The sequence below is a fragment of the Haliotis cracherodii genome, unplaced genomic scaffold (assembly GCF_022045235.1).
Source record: "Haliotis cracherodii isolate W230 unplaced genomic scaffold, xgHalCrac1.p SCAF_15, whole genome shotgun sequence".
NCBI lineage: Eukaryota > Metazoa > Mollusca > Gastropoda > Lepetellida > Haliotidae > Haliotis > Haliotis cracherodii.
Genome location: NW_027266270.1, coordinates 26,878,679 through 26,896,339, shown reverse-complemented (window position 1 = coordinate 26,896,339; position 17,661 = coordinate 26,878,679). Strand labels below are relative to the sequence as shown.

The following is a 17,661-nucleotide window of genomic DNA, read 5'->3' as shown; positions in this document are numbered from 1 at the left end:
CAAAAAGGAGTGTTAGCTTTACATAATAGTTCTCAAAATGTCTGCGCCCATGAGATGCATGAGAGCAATGTTTCATCACATTTACCTCCGAAATGTGTGTCATAAATGTTGGAGAAACCTACGCACTGGAAAGAAGTTTTTGATGTCTAACGCGCTGAGAGGATCTTTTATGATTTCTGCCTCTGTACTAGGTCCACAGATCTCGGAAATAAAATTGACTGTAGGTGTTAACGCAATTAGCCTATGCCTCGATCAGTGTTACCATCTTCACATAACTAGGCCAAAAACAATAACATAATTAACATGGCAATCTAAAATGAAAAAAGAAAGAAAGAACTTTTGATTTATTCTAATTTGGGAAAATTAAATTATCAAAATGAATCAGGTCATATATCCTATCATGGATACATAAAGGGACAGTGTCATGTGTTTTTTAGACATGCATGCAATAATTTCCGAGTGTGAAGTTACACCTTTAGTTCCATCTTCCCGTGGCAAGCGTGTCCAGTAGCCTGTATCAAAGCCTTGTGGATACTAGACTTTGATAAATAGACCTGCGGATGCTCTTATACCTTGGGAAGATGCTTTAGTTCATGCCCGATTTCAGTTCTCAAACCAACAGAGACCTCCACACTGCTAGGCTGACATCACAAGCGTTGCGCAGAAAAAAACTGGCTCCCATCATGTTATTTACTTGATTCCCCATCTGGGTATAATGTATGAAGCCCATTTCTAGCGTCCGTAGCCGTGTTATTGTTGGAATATTGCTAAAAGCAGCGTAAAACCCAACTCACTGAGCCATTATTATGATATGGAACTTACTTGTGCATGTAGTAACATATACACAACTGCATACCTTTTACAAGAAGGTACACCATGTACACAGGGCAGAAAATACAAAAAACATGTAGTTGCACCACCTGTTGTTGAACAGTGAGTGAGTTAAGATTTAACGTCACATTGTTGTTGAACAGACACTGTACGCCATCACACTATCCAGTTTACTAATCATTTCTATGTCTGAACATGTCACTGAAGTGACAACACCCTGCAACAAATGCATATTGTCAATGTTTGTGGTATATCATATATTGAGAATGATAATTCAAACACAACGTTGTGTACCTGGTACTGTCTCTCTTTTTTGCAAAGTTGTGTTTGCAAATACCTATCAACATGATCAAAGACTAATATAACAGGTATGATATGTATACATATATCTTTGGCAGTCCTGGCAGTGCAGTTTCTTTTATAGTGGGAATTATATGGGGCAGAAATATAACTTTGGTCATATAACATGTACAAAGATGGTTTGGAGATATCTTGGGGTATCCTTTAATTGCTGTATGGCTGTATGATTGGACATGTGTGTCGGGCATTTGATTGTGTGCTTATTTCAATAGTCACCTTGACAGACTCCATGGTCTAGTGGTAGAGCGTCTGCCCAGAGAGTGGAAGGTCAGGGGTTTGTCCCCTGTCCCCGTCATACCAAAAGACATTCAAAGATGGTATTTGCTGTTACCCTGCCAGGCACTCGGCATTAAGGGGCTAACACAAGACTCCATGTACTGTGTTTGAGTGGGGTATTCATGTTAAACTGCTGTAGGTATCTCACTGAGCTAGCACTATAAACTCGACATTAGTCCGGTCTAGTACAAGCAGCCACAAACACATACGTGCATGCACGCCGCTATATAAGTGCAACAATCTTGAATGCAACGTTAAACCCATTTCACCTCACCATTTTAATAGTAACCATGGTAACAGGCAATGGATCCTGTACATGCCGTAGTATAGGGAATGCTCCCACTGTTCCTAGAGGTGGCACGAGTGATGATAGTAGGGAGACGTGCCCTTCCTTCAGGATTCCAAGGGCCTACCTCTGAATCATTTTTAATTCAAGTCCTGTATCATGTTTAACATGTTAAAAACAAACTGACTTGTACATGTATCTACTAGTGGCATTTTAAAGCTGTAGGGTCACTGTAGATGGAGTTGACATGGATTCCAATTTCTTTAGTCTTTGAATACCGTATTCAACGTAATAAGCGCCCAGGGCGCTCTCAAAATTAAAAAAAGGGGGCTCTTATTAGAATATTATTTTGGTGGAAAAAAAACAGAGTTGAAAGATAAATATCGTTATTTATGCTGAAATATTTATGTACGACAAATATATTTTTCCATAATTTAATTGCCCATAATTAAGGGTGCATAAAACACATGAGTGCGTATTATACGTGAATAAGTAAGTCTTGTGTACATTGATCAATCGGAAGAGGTGCTAATTGGTATTGTTCACAAGCCAATAGCTTATTAGAGCGGGGTGCTTATTACGTCGAATATGGTACTACATTTGAGCACGTATACCAGTCAGCACATTGAAAGAATTAAAGAAACTGGAATCTAACCCTGTCTTCATAGACATTTATAACTATTTCATCATTTGAAAGTTGTTGGCAAACTCTTATCTTTAAGTTTTCAAGGAACCCTTTTCATGGTTAACCAGAAATAATCAATGTTTGTGTCTTTGCATAATTGCCAGCCCCCTGACCCGACCACCTTGACACACTCCTACCTCATCAAGAATGCATCCACGGTTGCCATGGATGCATCTTCGACAGTGTTGTCCCAAGTTGTTGCCAGCATCATCCACACGGAGAAGGAATATACACAGGTAGCACCCATGTTAAACATATGGATCTAGTGAGTGAGTCAGTATGGTTTTACACATTTCCGATCAGTCACTCTCGGCAACTCACTCACAAACTTACTCACTCTCAAGTAGTCAGTGGGATTCATGGGTAGAATAGGGTCTCAGTATACTTTTCTTATCTTAAGAGCTGACTAATATGAGGATCATGACAGACTATGGAGGACCTGAGTGTTTATGTTGAAATGTAGATTTGTGTATGAGCTGCTTGTCTTTTGGCAGACTATGGAGGAGCTGAGTGTTTATGTTGAAATGTAGAGTTGTGTATGAGCTGCTTGTCTTTTGGCAGACTATGGAGGAGCTGATTGTTTATGTTGAAATGTAGAGTTGTGTATGAGCTGCTTGTCTTTTGGAAGACTATGGAGGAGCTGAGTGTTTATATTGAAATGTAGAGTTGTGTATGAGCTGCATGTTTTTTGGCAGACTATGGAGGACCTGAGTGTTTATGTTGAAATGTAGAGTATGAGCTGCATGTCTTTTGGCAGACTATGGAGGAGCTGAGTGTTTATGTTGAAATGTAGAGTCGTGTATGAGCTGCATGTCTTTTTGGCAGACTATGGAGGAGTTGAGTGTTTATGTTGAAATGTAGAGTCGTGTATGAGCTGCATGTCTTTTTGGCAGACTATGGAGGAGCTGAGTGTTTATGTTGAAATGTAGAGTCGTGTATGAGCTGCTTGTCTTTTGGCAGACTATGGAGGAGCTGAGTGTTTATGTTGAAATGTAGAGTTGTGTATGAGCTGCTTGTCTTTTGGCAGACTATGGAGGACCTGAGTGTTTATGTTGAAATGTAGAGTCGTGTATGAGCTGCATGTCTTTTTGGCAGACTATGGAGGAGCTGAGTGTTTATGTTGAAATATAGAGTCGTGTATGAGCTGCATGTCTTTTGGCAGACTATGGAGGACCTGAGTGTTTATGTTGAAATGTAGAGTCGTGTATGAGCTGCATGTCTTTTGGCAGACTATGGAGTACCTGAGTGTTTATGTTGAAATGTAGAGTCGTGTATGAGCTGCTTGTCTTTTGGCAGACTATGGAGGAGCTGAGTGTTTATGTTGAAATGTAGAGTCGTGTATGAGCTGCTTGTCTTTTGGCAGACTATGGAGGAGCTGAGTGTTTATGTTGAAATGTAGAGTCGTGTATGAGCTGCTCGTCTTTTAACAGACTATGGAGGAGCTGAGTGAGTTGCTGGAGTTTCAGCTCCAGGTTCTGGGGCATGGGAGTCCTCAGGAGCAGCAGGTGTGGGATGACATCATTGCCACAAGGGACAGACTGACCACAATCAAACAAACACAGCAGGTACTTCTTGTCTATGGTCTCTCAAATTTTCAATGATTACACATATTCCCTGTAACATATCCATATATGGTAACATACTCTTTATTACCCAGATTTGGGTTGTAAATTGATATTGTTTTTGAGAGAGCTGGATACATATTAATAAACAACATCAAATTAAGTTTTTCTAACACAAATCTGTTGTTGCATGTGACTTCACAGATATCTAGTCCTGTCCACATCCACATGTCTACACTGGTTGTAATTAGGAAACCAACCATGATAAAGATAAGTGACAATGTATGAGCGTAACCATGGCAACAATTGTGCTTTTGTGCAACAGCTGTTCACTTTCACATATTACTCAAAAGGCTGGTATTGGTATTGTAAAACAACTGCATTATATATATGTACACGCTCTACTTAGTCAGATTTAATATGTCTAATAATATCTATACATATGTAACTTAGCTTTGGATATATTCCCATTTTCCCGAGATAAACCAAAACTGATTACTTATGATATGAATATTGTAAATAGTATGAAATATTTCAGTATCCTTGTGAAATGTTAAGTATGATAAAAGACCTCACACCATCCCTACATAGGCCATTTAGTTGCCTGCTGGGAATTTTTCATGGTATGTGGTCCTGTGTGGTCCTGTGTGGTCCTGTGCACTGGTCACACAAATCATTTAACATTAAACATTGTTGGTTGTGGAGACTAGGTCTCTAGGGTGGATGGGTGACAGGGTGCAAGCTTGACCCCTGAGATATGGTCCCATCCACTCTGAAACATGTCACATGTGGGGCAAGAGACTTTGTTTAAAATGTGCCTGTTCACCCACCAGCGAATGAGTACCTGGTTGAATAGAGAATCTCGCCCGAGTGTCTTTTGATATCAAAAGACACGAGGGTGAGATTATATTTATCATCCAACATCATTCTTTCAACTTTTTCAATTTGTAGACAGTAATTAGCAGTGTCTTCAGTGTAAAAAGTACTGCTAACAGCTTCAGTAGCAGAGCCATTAGTGATGTCATTTGATTGTGACATCGTGGTAACCAGTGACGTCACAATGGTCTGTAAACCATTGTGATGTAATTTCATTGCAGCAATATCTACATCTCATCCAAGCATATCTCCTGTGGGAGCCAGGTTTGGATGATAAACGACTTGGTTACACACCAACACAGTTGCCTGCTGATTGAATTTTAGTGTCAGTACAGGTTTCCAGTACCAAATGCTTGTATGAGCTCACCTGGCTTGTGTCATTTATGTTATTATAACCCGACATTGAGTTGCTGCTCATGCTATCAACCACTAGTTAGCCTGGCTCAATTATCTACAGGCTGCTGGGATATGTCTGTTTTGTCACTGACAGTGGCATAAAACAACATTCACTCACTCGATTGATTGTTTCAGGACCTGGAAACTCTGTACACCAGTGTTGAGAAGCTGATGGACGCATCTGGGGAGGTGGCATTCTTCGCAGGTGAGAGCTTCAGATGTGTGCCAAGTATCCTCAGGTGAACTGCATTTCATTCCATGACAGGTGTTGATGAAGATGTGAGGTGAGGTGAAATTGGGTTTAACGTCGCGTCCAAGATTATTGCACTTATATAGCGACGTGCATGTGTGTGTGTGTGTGTGTGTGTGTGGCTGCTTGTACTAGTTCAGACTGATGCCGATTTATAGTGCTCGCCTACTGAGATACCATGCCGCAGTTTTAAAATGAATACCCCACTCAGACACAGTATAATGACTCCGAGCCGACCATTCCTTGTTTTAGCCCCTAATGCCGAGCTCCAGACAGGGTAACAACAAGTACCATCTTTTAACGTCTTTTGGTATGACGCAGTCGGGGATCGAACCCCGGACCTTCCGCTCTCCGGGCTGTTGTTGAAGAGATAACCATTTCCAATCTTCAATGTTAACAGCTCTATGCATGTTTATATTCATCCTCATGTCAACTGGGATGAGGGCGGCCAGGAAATTAAGGCCTGATTAGGCATCCTGATTCTCTGCAGAGTTGTGTTCCTTAGCTGTACCAGGATATGCTTGCACATTGCTGGCATGTTGTTGAAAGTGGTGCAAAACCAAACTCACACATTTCTGTTTCACTTTCAGGTGCACAGTACGCAACAACATGTACGGGAGAGCGTTTGTACAGTGCCAAGTCTCACATTGCCGAGGTCAAAGCCGCATCTAAACAAGCAGAAGACTCACTGAATCTCCTGGAAGTAAAGGTCATTGAAGAGACGTCCAAGCAGGAGGAGAAGAAGAAGAAAAGGCATGCTGCTGATGAGGAACCACCAGCCCAATTCATTGACTTAGACCTAGAGAATCAGAGCAATGAGGATGAATCCTCACAACGCTCTGACTCATGACATCAGATGTCAAGTGGATGATCAGGGGTGACTCCAGAGCTCTTGTAGGAGTCTGAGACCAATCAGGATCAGATGATTACAAAGTGTGACATGGTTGATTGGGTTGGATGATTACAAAGCATGACATTACAAAGTGTGACATGGCTGATTGGGTGTTAATGAGACCCAAAGCAAAGATTGTTGCTGATGTTATCAGTCACTGTTCATGACTGGTTTGCCTGGCCAAGACTTAATGTTCACAGACTGCTGGAGTGTTGCTGGACTATAGCTGTGTAAAACACCATTCAATCACTTTTACTATGGTATTTACAGCTAAAAGCAATAACAGTCAATCTGAACAGTACAGTTTAAAGGTGTGTTCACCTTAAGACAAATATTAGTCAAGAGTGAAATATGTTTCATGCAGTACTGCCATCGGATGTCACAACTAACTTCTATTGAGGACGTCTGACATATGTTGGTGAAGACAACCAGAGCTATGTTGAAGGTCATCTGCCTTGATATGGATGTTAAATAATAATTTATGTATTTACTTACAAACTCTACTGATAGATATTGGGATGTTATTTAGAGTTTTTGTTATATAAATAACAACAATAATGAATATTGTAACAGTTTTATTCATAAAAAGAATGTAAAGTTTTAATAAGGTAATGAAAATATCTTTGACTCTGCACTCATGATTTTGCTTTCACACTAATGATAAATTGCACTCCATGGATTTCGTATTCCCTATATATGCAGAATTCTGTATCAAATGAAACCACATACAGGGCTGCTTTGTAAATAAGCAACTTTTTAACAAGCAGGATACATACAAAGTAGGCATAACTATATCTGCATAACTATATCTGCATGAACTACTAATGTCTTGTTATTATGGTATACAGAAAATAATATATATATTTGTACTCAGTAAATGTTTTTGACAAACTTGTTATTGTCAAAAGGATGGTGCAACAAAACTTGTTCTTTTTGTATTTTCTTTGTAACCAGCTTATCCTTCTCAGCTGCAGATGGAATAAATTTGCGGACACATAGAGCACTTGATACAGAATAACCCTTGTCAGTTGTATTAAAGACTGTGGAAAAGTAACAGCCTGAACATAGCAGAATGACAACTATCTCCTTCCAAATAATGAAAGGTTGGAAAGGAATACAACAAGATGACTCATAGGCAATGACTTTTGAAAGTTCAGTGTAGTAGTCCATTTGCAGTTAAGGTTACAAAAGCATAAAAATCTAGTTCAGGTTATTGGACTGATGCCTGCTTTGCCAAAGATGCATGAGTGAATTGTGTTTATGCCACTTTATACAGTGGCGGTCAGCATGTGAAAAAACTGCAGTAATACAGGTCTTGGATGTTTACAACTACCGGTATGTAAAACTCACAGCCATATGCTGACAAACCAACAATCACAATCAGGGTGAATCTGGGATTCTAACCCATGGTCATAAGATCCTCACTTACCTAGGGGACCTAACTCTGCATATCACATTGCAGCACACATGACTACTGTGCCAACATACCCTACATGAAGTATGAACATATTTGAGTATATTTTGTTGACATGTATGGAAACCATGGTGCTAGTGAAAGAAAGGTGGTATCAAGTTTCAGCCCATCCCCACAAAGGATACACAAACATTCAATATTGTACAGGTCAAATATTTTCTGCTAGTCACATTTTGATCCGTTTCGTGAACATTTTGGTTCACATGAATACATCAGTTCCTTGCTCTTCAATGTGTTGATCAATAAGGAAAATGCACTGTAACATTCTTCTAAAACAGTGTCTTAAATAACAGCACTACTATATGGTAGGGAGAAAATGTTTCAACAGGTAACATGGTACATGGTACACTTTGATTGAGTCAATATAGAGTTTATGTACTTAACTACATAATAAATAATGGCATGTCACTTGAAGCCCAACAGGACCATCCATTTGATACACCATAGTGTATGGTTTTCCCTGGGATGTTAATTATTTCTTCATTTGTTCCAGGAAATATTGGAAAATACCGAATTTGCCTCAGTTTAAAAATAATAATCGATTGATGGACGTCCTTTTTGTGTTAATCCCCCCCAACATTCTGTCTGACAATAATCCCAGTCCCTTCCCCAATTAGAATATAAATTGTTGGTGCCTAGTTAACTACATAATGTGGGCTAGTAGTCGGACACGTCCTAATGAACTAGTCCTTACTTAGTTTTTGTTCATTTGCTGTGGAGCTAGCGAGAAAATGAGAAAATCTGGAACAGTGAGACATACTTCTGTTCAATGACAATAGTGGTAACCTGATAGCCATACTTTAGAATAATGTCAGTTGATACTGATATAAAGGTGTCCATCCAGAAGGTTAGGACAATTTCTCCTGTTAATTCATGATAATGTTACCAAAATGTAAAGAAGAACACTATGTGTATCATTTGTAGCTGAAAGTCATCACAAAGATGGACAGCATATCTCAATGAGTCTATCATCAAATGAATGCTTTGTCATGACTTAAAGTCAAATTTATATAGACCTACTGACAAAGGAAACAAATCACATACAGCAAACTTCAGTGTTGGGTGAATCACAAATCGAACATTTTGGACTAAGGTTTAAAAAAAAGAAAAGAATTGGTCCTCAGGCAATGGCTTTTTTAAAATATAGAGCAGTGTTCTTTTTTTGTTTTTGGATGTTCAAACTAGTATGTAACCAAATAAACAGTTGCGTACAATCAACCTGGGAAAGGGCCTCCCTACATTTTGTGAGTGAGTTGGGTTTAACGCCGCTTTTAACAGTATTCCAGTTATATTGCGGCATGTCAGCTTAATGTGGGAGGAAAGCCCAAACTGATGCAGGTCTCCGATGTTTAACAATTCGCTGAAACCCACAAGCACGCTATGGTACTGACAAACCTAGAAACATAATCGGGGCGAACTGGGATTCGAACCCACAATCATAGGTTTCTGGCGTGCCCAAGGGACGCAGCTCTGCACAGAGAATCGTGGCGCCTTAGATGACTGGGCCACCCCTTGGGCAGCACTTCAGTAGTGATATTACTTGCCTTAACTGGTATCGAAAACACGATGGTTGGTCGTGTATTAAGCCTTTACAACATGATTGCCGATTTTGCACACAGTTAATAAGTTGAAAAAGCAGTAAGAAAACATTCCATATGGGTCACACTTTGACGTAATCAATTCCAATCCCTCGGGCATGGTACCAAATTGTAGTGTTCACGCTGATAATCAACTGATTCTGAGTAATAGAAATCTGTAAAAATGCTGATGCGGCTTAAAACAGGATTTCATCTTAAAAGTCAGTATAATCATTGCACTGCAATAAAGACAGCCAATCACCAAGAGGTTTATAGCAATGGTGCAGTAGGATTTCAGCGTAAGAAATGAAAGGTACTTTAAGTTTTCTGAAAAAGTATTTGAATCTAAGGACCCTCAAGTTTCCTGCTTATTTTCGAGACTCAATAATGTCAAATATCGTAATGCTGCTCTTCACTATTGTATTTTGACAGTGAGGCATATACATTTGTACAAAACTCTTGTAATAACACAGCATTATCTACACAGTTCATTAAAGATGATTAGAATTCTGGAAATGTTTCCGAAATAATGCCAACTGTTTCAATGGGAATAATAATTCAGAGAGCACAGGAAATCTGTAAAAGACAATAACATCAGCGTTTTATATGTCATACTATCCTTGGGGCAAAATCATCTCAGAAAAGGAGTAAAAATAACAAAGAAATCATAAGACATGTTACTCCTGCTACAGTAATGTAGCTCATTCCTTGAAAATAGTCTCACTAATCCCTTCCAAACATGACCATGTGTGTAGTCTTTTAATGACTAAATAATAATCACGTTGAAGTGGGTTTGATATTTTTTCAAGGTTTTTCCATTTAAGGTTTTCAAAGGGAGGCATCCAATTTTAGAATGTTTCAAATCTTAATGAACTTTGTACCTGAACTAATGTATTACCGGTAATCTACTTGACACTTCACGCGGCAACGGACATTACCTGTAACAGAGCTTGATACGTCAAGGGACATGTACAGGAATATATATACACAGATATCTGAACACGCCGATGCATTATGCAACATGGAATATGTTTTGAAAGTGAATAACCTATTCACACAGTACCATCAATCCTAATTGGCACCCCTTCCGATTGATCAATGTACACATGACTTATTTATTCATGCATAATACGTTTGTTATATGCACCCTTAATCATGGGCAATTAAATTCTGGAAAAATATATCTGTCGTATATAAACATTTCAGGCTTTCAGCATAAACCACGAAATTTACGATCTTTCAGCTCTGTTCTTTTCACCAAAATAATATCCTAATAAGAGCCCCCCTCATTCTAATTTTGAGAGCGCCCTGGGCACTTAATATGTCGAATACGGTATGCCATATGTTCAATGAATCTTTATTCTGATCAAAGTCCGAGATATCACAGATTTACTGTTTTTTGATTTTCAACTTTCAACTTCTTGACGATACCTTGTTACCTAGCAATAACATCAGTAATTAAATACACTGCTGCGTATTTATGGAGTTGCTCACAGGAAAGGTGTATGGAAATGATAAACATCAAGACATATTTTGTCTAATTGTTTCAGGCCAATGTCATAGGATACCTGTGAAACAAACATACATAAAGTTTCAATGTATTTGTTTCTGTAATGATGGAAATATTTAAGACGAAAACTTAATCAAATTTCCCAATTCTGTATCTTCCTTATAACATGACATTCCATATACATGTATATATATAAACAGTTCCCCTACAACTGGCTTTAATTCATAAACAGGGCCCTTAACATGCATATTGTTTACTTTTTAGATGAGAATATGCATTTTATCAATGTCAGCATCAAAGCATTTGTTTGTGTAGCATGAAACAATATCGGTAACCATGGACAATATTTTTGCAAAAAACATTAATGACACTTAATCACATTTTCCTACCACCAATTGTCACCTTCACCTTGATTCATGAACAATATTTTTAATCATATACAGCTGACCACCTTCTCCATAAAAGTATATCACTACCTCATAGATATCAAATCCATATTTATTTCACAGCCTTTCCCAACCCACACCCATTAACTTAAAAAATTGCAAAAATTATTAAAAAATAACACTGACACAAAAATAAAGTTTGGTAACAAAATATCATTCATAAAAATAAAAATTACAATAGAAAGTTGACATTTGATCAATATGGTTTAAAGAAAAACCTCATCTTGTTACATCAATTCAGGTCAAGAAAGATGGACAGGTACAGAACATCTATCAGGACTTCCATCTTGAATGTAAGGCTAAAAAACAAAATAGTCTTGGATCTCAGGCACCGCCCGCATCATTATTAAGTCCACTGCACTTTTCGTTTTTATTTCCATTTTCAAAAAATATATAAAGATATTTTTAAAAAATCCTAATAATTTAAAACAATGTGATCCAATATAGCACACAGTTACTTCCCTTTACACGCGCACTGCTTTACTGTGCATCGTGTGTTATGGTCATGGCGGTAATAGGAGCTTGTATACATGTTTATGTGGGGAGGCCCTTTCCCAGGTTGATGGTACACAACTGTTTATTTGGTTACATACTAGTTTGAACAAGCAAAAGAAAAAAACCCACACAGCTCTGTATTTTTAAAAATCATTGCCTGAGAACCAATTCTTTTATTTTTTAAGCCTAACTGTCGTATTTAGGCCAAATATGAGGACATATATCAATTATGTATATGATGGAACTGGAGTTTAATGCTTGTTAGTTTCATATTAAAGTGAAGAAATTGAATCAATAAATTTTCTTTCTCTATCAAAAAATAATTATCTTAAATATCAAATTATGCTGAGTAGGTTATTTTAGTATAAAAGGTACATAGTTATGAATCGTAGCATACATAAAATGGTTGTTTCAAAAAACAGTAGTTTTGATTACTGTTTAGTCATGATTTTTCAAGGCAAGCATTGACACTAAGTAGTCATTGTCCACTCTTGGGTGTGACATCAGTCGTGTTTGTTAACAGTTAAGCGTGTATGACTTTAAAGGTTTGATATATGTCGATGTTGGAATCATACCTCTTTGACCATCATGAATAATAAAGTAGCACCCACATAACAAAATAACAGTAACAACCCCAATGTGAGTTATATAAGATCTCCAGATAAGAGTAGGATAAGATGAGTAAATTACAGTAAACTACGGTTATAACGAACTCAAAGGGACCACTAAATTTAGTTCGTAATAACTGTAGTTCGTTATATGCAATTATGCATATACACAGCATATATTCAACAAATGGCCTGGACTAAAAAATAAGTTTGTTATATCGGTCAGTTCGTTATAAGCGTGTTCGTTATAAACGTAGTTTACTGTACGCACAATAAATCACATAACCCAACTCATTTAGAGTTACTTGCATACAAATATCCATGTACAGATTAAACAACACTGTGTAATTGTAGCCTTTTCAGCATATGTTCCCATGTGTCTTTACATTTACTGATCAAATGCTAACATCACATGTATGACCTCTACACAGTGTATATTTATTTGTTGTTTAACGCCGCACTCAGCAATATTCCAGCTATTTGACGGCGGTCTGTAAATAATCAAGTCTGGACCAGACAACACAGTGATTAATATCATGAGCATCGATCCACGCAATTGGGATCGATGACATGCATCAACCAAGTCAGCGAGCCTGACCACCCGATCCCGTTAGATACCCAAAGAAAATTATCAATACCTTAAGTGAATGTGAGTAAATACTAACTGGCTTTATCTGGAACCCTGTACTTGCACAAATGTACTTAAGTAGAATATCTTAAGTATTTTTGTTTTCTATTTCCGTATCCTCACATCGGCATGAGAAAACACTCAGTCCAGTATCCACACAACACTCATTGTTCAGGATGCGTATTTGGGGCGGTCGGGTAGCCTAGTGGTTAAAGCGTTCGCTCGCCACGCCAAAGACCCGGGTTCGATTCCCGACATGGGTACTATGTGTGAAGCCCATTTCTGGTGTCCCCCGCCGTGATATTGCTGGAATATTGCTAAAAGAGGCGTAAAACCATACTCACTCACTCAGGATGCGTAGTCTCACTTTCAAAGGGGTTTCACAGGGGATTAGCACTAATCATCAATACTCCATTATATGCAAAACAAGTCATCTTGAGGGTCAAATACAACTGGGAGTCATTAACATTTTAAGGGTCCATGATAAAGAAAAATAATGCTCCATTTGTTAGAAAAAGGGGCTTGTTATTTGATCATATGTTCTCAAAACAAAATCCATATCACACGGAATATACACTCCACAAAATCAACACATTTTCTATGTAAACACTAACAAAATAATTGCCTTGGTAATCTCTTCAAAGCTTGCTTCAAAGAAGGACATCTTGTCACATTGAGTTACCTCCCATTTTCTCCCTCCATTTCCCAACAGGGGGCAAACAATTTAAAATGGCACAGTGTTGTAGAGTGATTGTACAGACGTTCTGGTATGATACACAAAATACATCCTGGTATATACATGATACACAATACTGAGAATGGTACAGATATTTGTTTCCGTTTTCTATTGAAGTAGAATACAGTTGAATCAATAACATGTTTTGATAGATGTATACCTCAAACAGTACATGTTCTGTCTTGTAACATTGTCCTGTGAATGAAAACTCCCTCTCTTTTGGTTTTGAATAGAAAATCTAAAACGTGAGTATATCTTAGAACAATCTTGTATCATTCACACAAAATCAATGTGTTTACAAACCTGCATCACACTCTGTGTATTTACATTATAATTAGTAACATACAGTGAAACTGTGTTTGGCCAAGGCACTGTTTGCAGAGAAATTTAGTGAAAAAAAGAAGAATTTCCAGATTTAACGACTAATGTTTACAGAGTGATGTCCTTGGTTTTATATGAAGAAGAAAGTGAGTTTGCATGATGACGGTTTCCTTGACATTTAGATACTGTTCCCTATGGAAACAATAGATTCATATGTCTGAACTCATGCAGTTTATAGCTAGGCCAATCACAGCGGTTGTCTGAGAAAAACGTTCTAGAAGGAGCTTTGTGATTAGACAATCATTGATGCTGTCACAGTGTGCAATATCAATCATTATTTAACTAAATCAAATATATCAATAAGACGAAACCATGTATTCAGAACATTAGGGTTTCATTGTGATAACATACGTACATAAGGTGAGTCTGACAATAAACAGCATTAGATTCAAAAATATCAACATTACACACAATCATACAAGACACTCACGATATGGTAAACAAATCGTACCGTAATCAACATAATTGGCACCCTGGGAGTTACTACCTGTCCAAGACCAAAGCTGGTACTGAACTTCGATCTAGTTTCACTTAGTGAGAATCTTACATTAGTTAACATTGGGGGCACTTCAGTAGCACTTCAGTAGCACTTCAGTAGCACTTAATTGTTTTGCTTATTTTCAAAGACTACACACTGATAAGCCTGATAAGATCATCAGGAAAACTATTTGAAAATCGCAATCATTAATTCTAACTTCATGTGGTTATATCTAGGCCAATCACACTGGTTGTCGCTGGCTGGAACAGTGCTTTCCCAGCTGTAATACAGTAGAACATGGATAGAGCGAACAAATGGATACAACGAAATGTTGCAAAATCCCAGATTTATCCTCTTGATATCATCATATAAAATGTGTGTATAAAACGACTCTCTACAGTGAACTAACGTATATAGCAAACTGATATCAGATCCCCGACAAGCCCAAATACCACTAATTAGTGACGTCTATAGCAAACTGAGAAATCTCACTCAGTGTTAAGTGTCAGTGACAATTGGCTATACGCAATCAATACAATCAGCGGTGACCATTTAAACTTGTTGAACTTGCTTTGTGCTAATCTTACCTGTAACTGTACTTATCTTGTCTAAAAGACAAATATAAATGTATCCAAGATGGCGGACGTTTCCGAGCGAAAACGTTTATAACGAACTGATTTCTCGGTTTCCTTGTAGTTCGTTCTAGCCATGTTCTACTGTACAAGACAGTCATATAAAATAATATGCTACCTTATATAGCAGAGAGGACACAGCCAATTCTTATGTCACATGACTAACTAGACCATATATATAATCTGAGCATTTGGGTATTGCTTCAGGATATGACAACAGTAACTACAGGGGATGCTGGTATATATACATTTGTTGTATCGTGCGAGGGCTGCTACTAAGTCAAATACAACAAATACAAGGGATGCCCCTAGTTGTTTTGTTGTATAGTGGTGAAAGATGCCAATTAGGTTGACTAGGATAATTCTAAATGCCCTTTTAACATATAAAAAGAGTTCAAATAAGAAAATAACTCATTTGACAAATCCAAAACTTAAGCATTTCCAATGAAGAAATGATTAAATGTTCATAGTCACTTTAACGAGAAATATTCTCTGTTCTTCAGTGTGACTCAACATTATCAAATTTACATAACAAAACATAATCAGAACAAAACAGCAGTACTCCCTCATATACACTTAAAGAAGGCTGTAGCTCATCCTAATGACTTAAAACAACAAATAAGACAATATGAGACTTTGATCATACATGAAAACTGTGAAAAGAACCTTAAACAATAACTAGTGACAAACATAGTTCCTGTATACACCAAAGGTCAAATGTCTTCTTCAGGCCACTTAATATGTCTGTTTTGATAGTGGGCAGAAGTTCTGGATTGTCTCCTTTTTTCAAGTAACACCTACTTCAAAGAATGTTGCTTTATGGTTTTGGTCAACCTCCTTTTCTATTTCTTTTATAATGACTCGCACGTGGTTCATCTCCTACAGTGAGCAGGGCCAGACCTCTCATACCAAAAACTATTTATCAGTTATCAAACAACAGCCATAATAGGAAGCAACCATTTTAGTTTGGGAAGGGGGGAGAGAAGGAGATTTTTTGTCTGAGATCAGCATTTTTTATTATTATTGTTATTATTATTTATAATAAACATTAAGAATAAGGTAGCTTCCCAGAAATCTAACTGTGTAACACTAATGAAATAGTCTTAATGTTCCAGTGGAAGAAAGTGAGTGCTGAAAAGTATGAAAAGATTTATACATAACTTCTTGTTAATATTTTAGGTTCCTGAGACATTTTCTTGATAAGAGAGAACTTCAGTGGCCTACTCAACAAACATAGCATTCAACATATTCAACACAGAAAGTATTCAACATATTCAACACAGAAGGTATTCAACATATTCATCTGGGGGCCTTCAACATGTTCAACATGGTATAAAATGCATAGTTGACAGACTGAACTGGTTGTGAGTGTCATGTCCTTGCTCTCATTGTTTGAGCTGACTTGGGGTCGGAAAAGAGGCTTCGGATCATGAGGACTTGGGTCAGGCCCACCGATATCATCACGATGAGCTGAAAGCCTGACAACAGGTTGACCCTGGTGAAGTTATTCTCTTGGATGTTACGATCCCGAGCTTCAAAGTTTTTCAGTAAATTTTGAAGCTGTTGTGATTTCTCAAGGTTTGTTTTGACGTTGGTCATTATTGACTGAAAAATACAAGAAAGGATTATTTAATAAAATTAAAAAGCTTCATGCATGTCATGCACACAAGAATACTGCCACTAATCTATTGATAGAGTAGACAGATTTTCATTCAAAATATCTAAGTGAGGATATAGCTTTAAGAAAAAGGGAATTGCATAGATTTTGGGAAAAGGTGGGTGCACTAAAATTATAAAAAATGAAAAAAAAAAAAGATTTTGGAAATCAATTTGCATTGAACCAAATATTAGTCAATAATTTGTGTCACCAAATGACTTAGCAAAACTGTCCTTCAATACGTCAGCATGATAAGTAATAATATGCTTCAAACAGTCAGGTGTGCAACATCTTCCTGAGGCAAGGGTGTTAATGACTCTAAAAGTCCAGTTTCCACCCTTGTCTATGTATAGTCAAATCAAAATCGCTCAACGAAATCAACATCTGGTTAGTCAACTGCCTCCCCGATTTCTGTTGTTGAAGGATTTGCAAAGCATGTGTACCATCAACTAAGTGTCAACAGATATTTTCCAAATATTTTCATGTTTTTAATCAAGGTGCTCACATGATTAAAGTAAAACCTGTTTTATTACCATATAGATCTTGTTTATCTATCTGGTCCCTGGCCATCTGGTCACTTGGCCCCGCCATTTTGTTTGAAGCAATTGCAAGTGATGTCAGATGT

General features: G+C 37.6%; 2 protein-coding genes across 2 annotated transcripts in view; one reads left to right on the top strand and one right to left on the bottom strand.

The window, feature by feature from the left end:
* The first annotated feature begins 37 nt into the window (after positions 1-37).
* Positions 38-7,323, top strand: LOC139462431 (diablo IAP-binding mitochondrial protein-like). The gene is made up of 5 exons (XM_071244139.1): positions 38-220; positions 2,543-2,674; positions 3,869-4,003; positions 5,408-5,477; positions 6,113-7,323. Exons 1-5 carry the CDS (start codon positions 38-40, stop codon positions 6,370-6,372), a joined length of 780 nt encoding a protein of 259 aa, XP_071100240.1. The 3' UTR covers positions 6,373-7,323.
* LOC139462432 (transmembrane emp24 domain-containing protein 5-like) overlaps positions 6,975-17,661 on the bottom strand; it is a 25,091-nt gene continuing 14,404 nt past the window's right edge. The window contains exon 4 of the mRNA XM_071244140.1: positions 6,975-16,984. Within this exon, the coding sequence (XP_071100241.1) occupies positions 16,751-16,984 (234 nt within the window). The 3' untranslated portion in view covers positions 6,975-16,750. The remainder of the gene's footprint in view (positions 16,985-17,661) is intronic.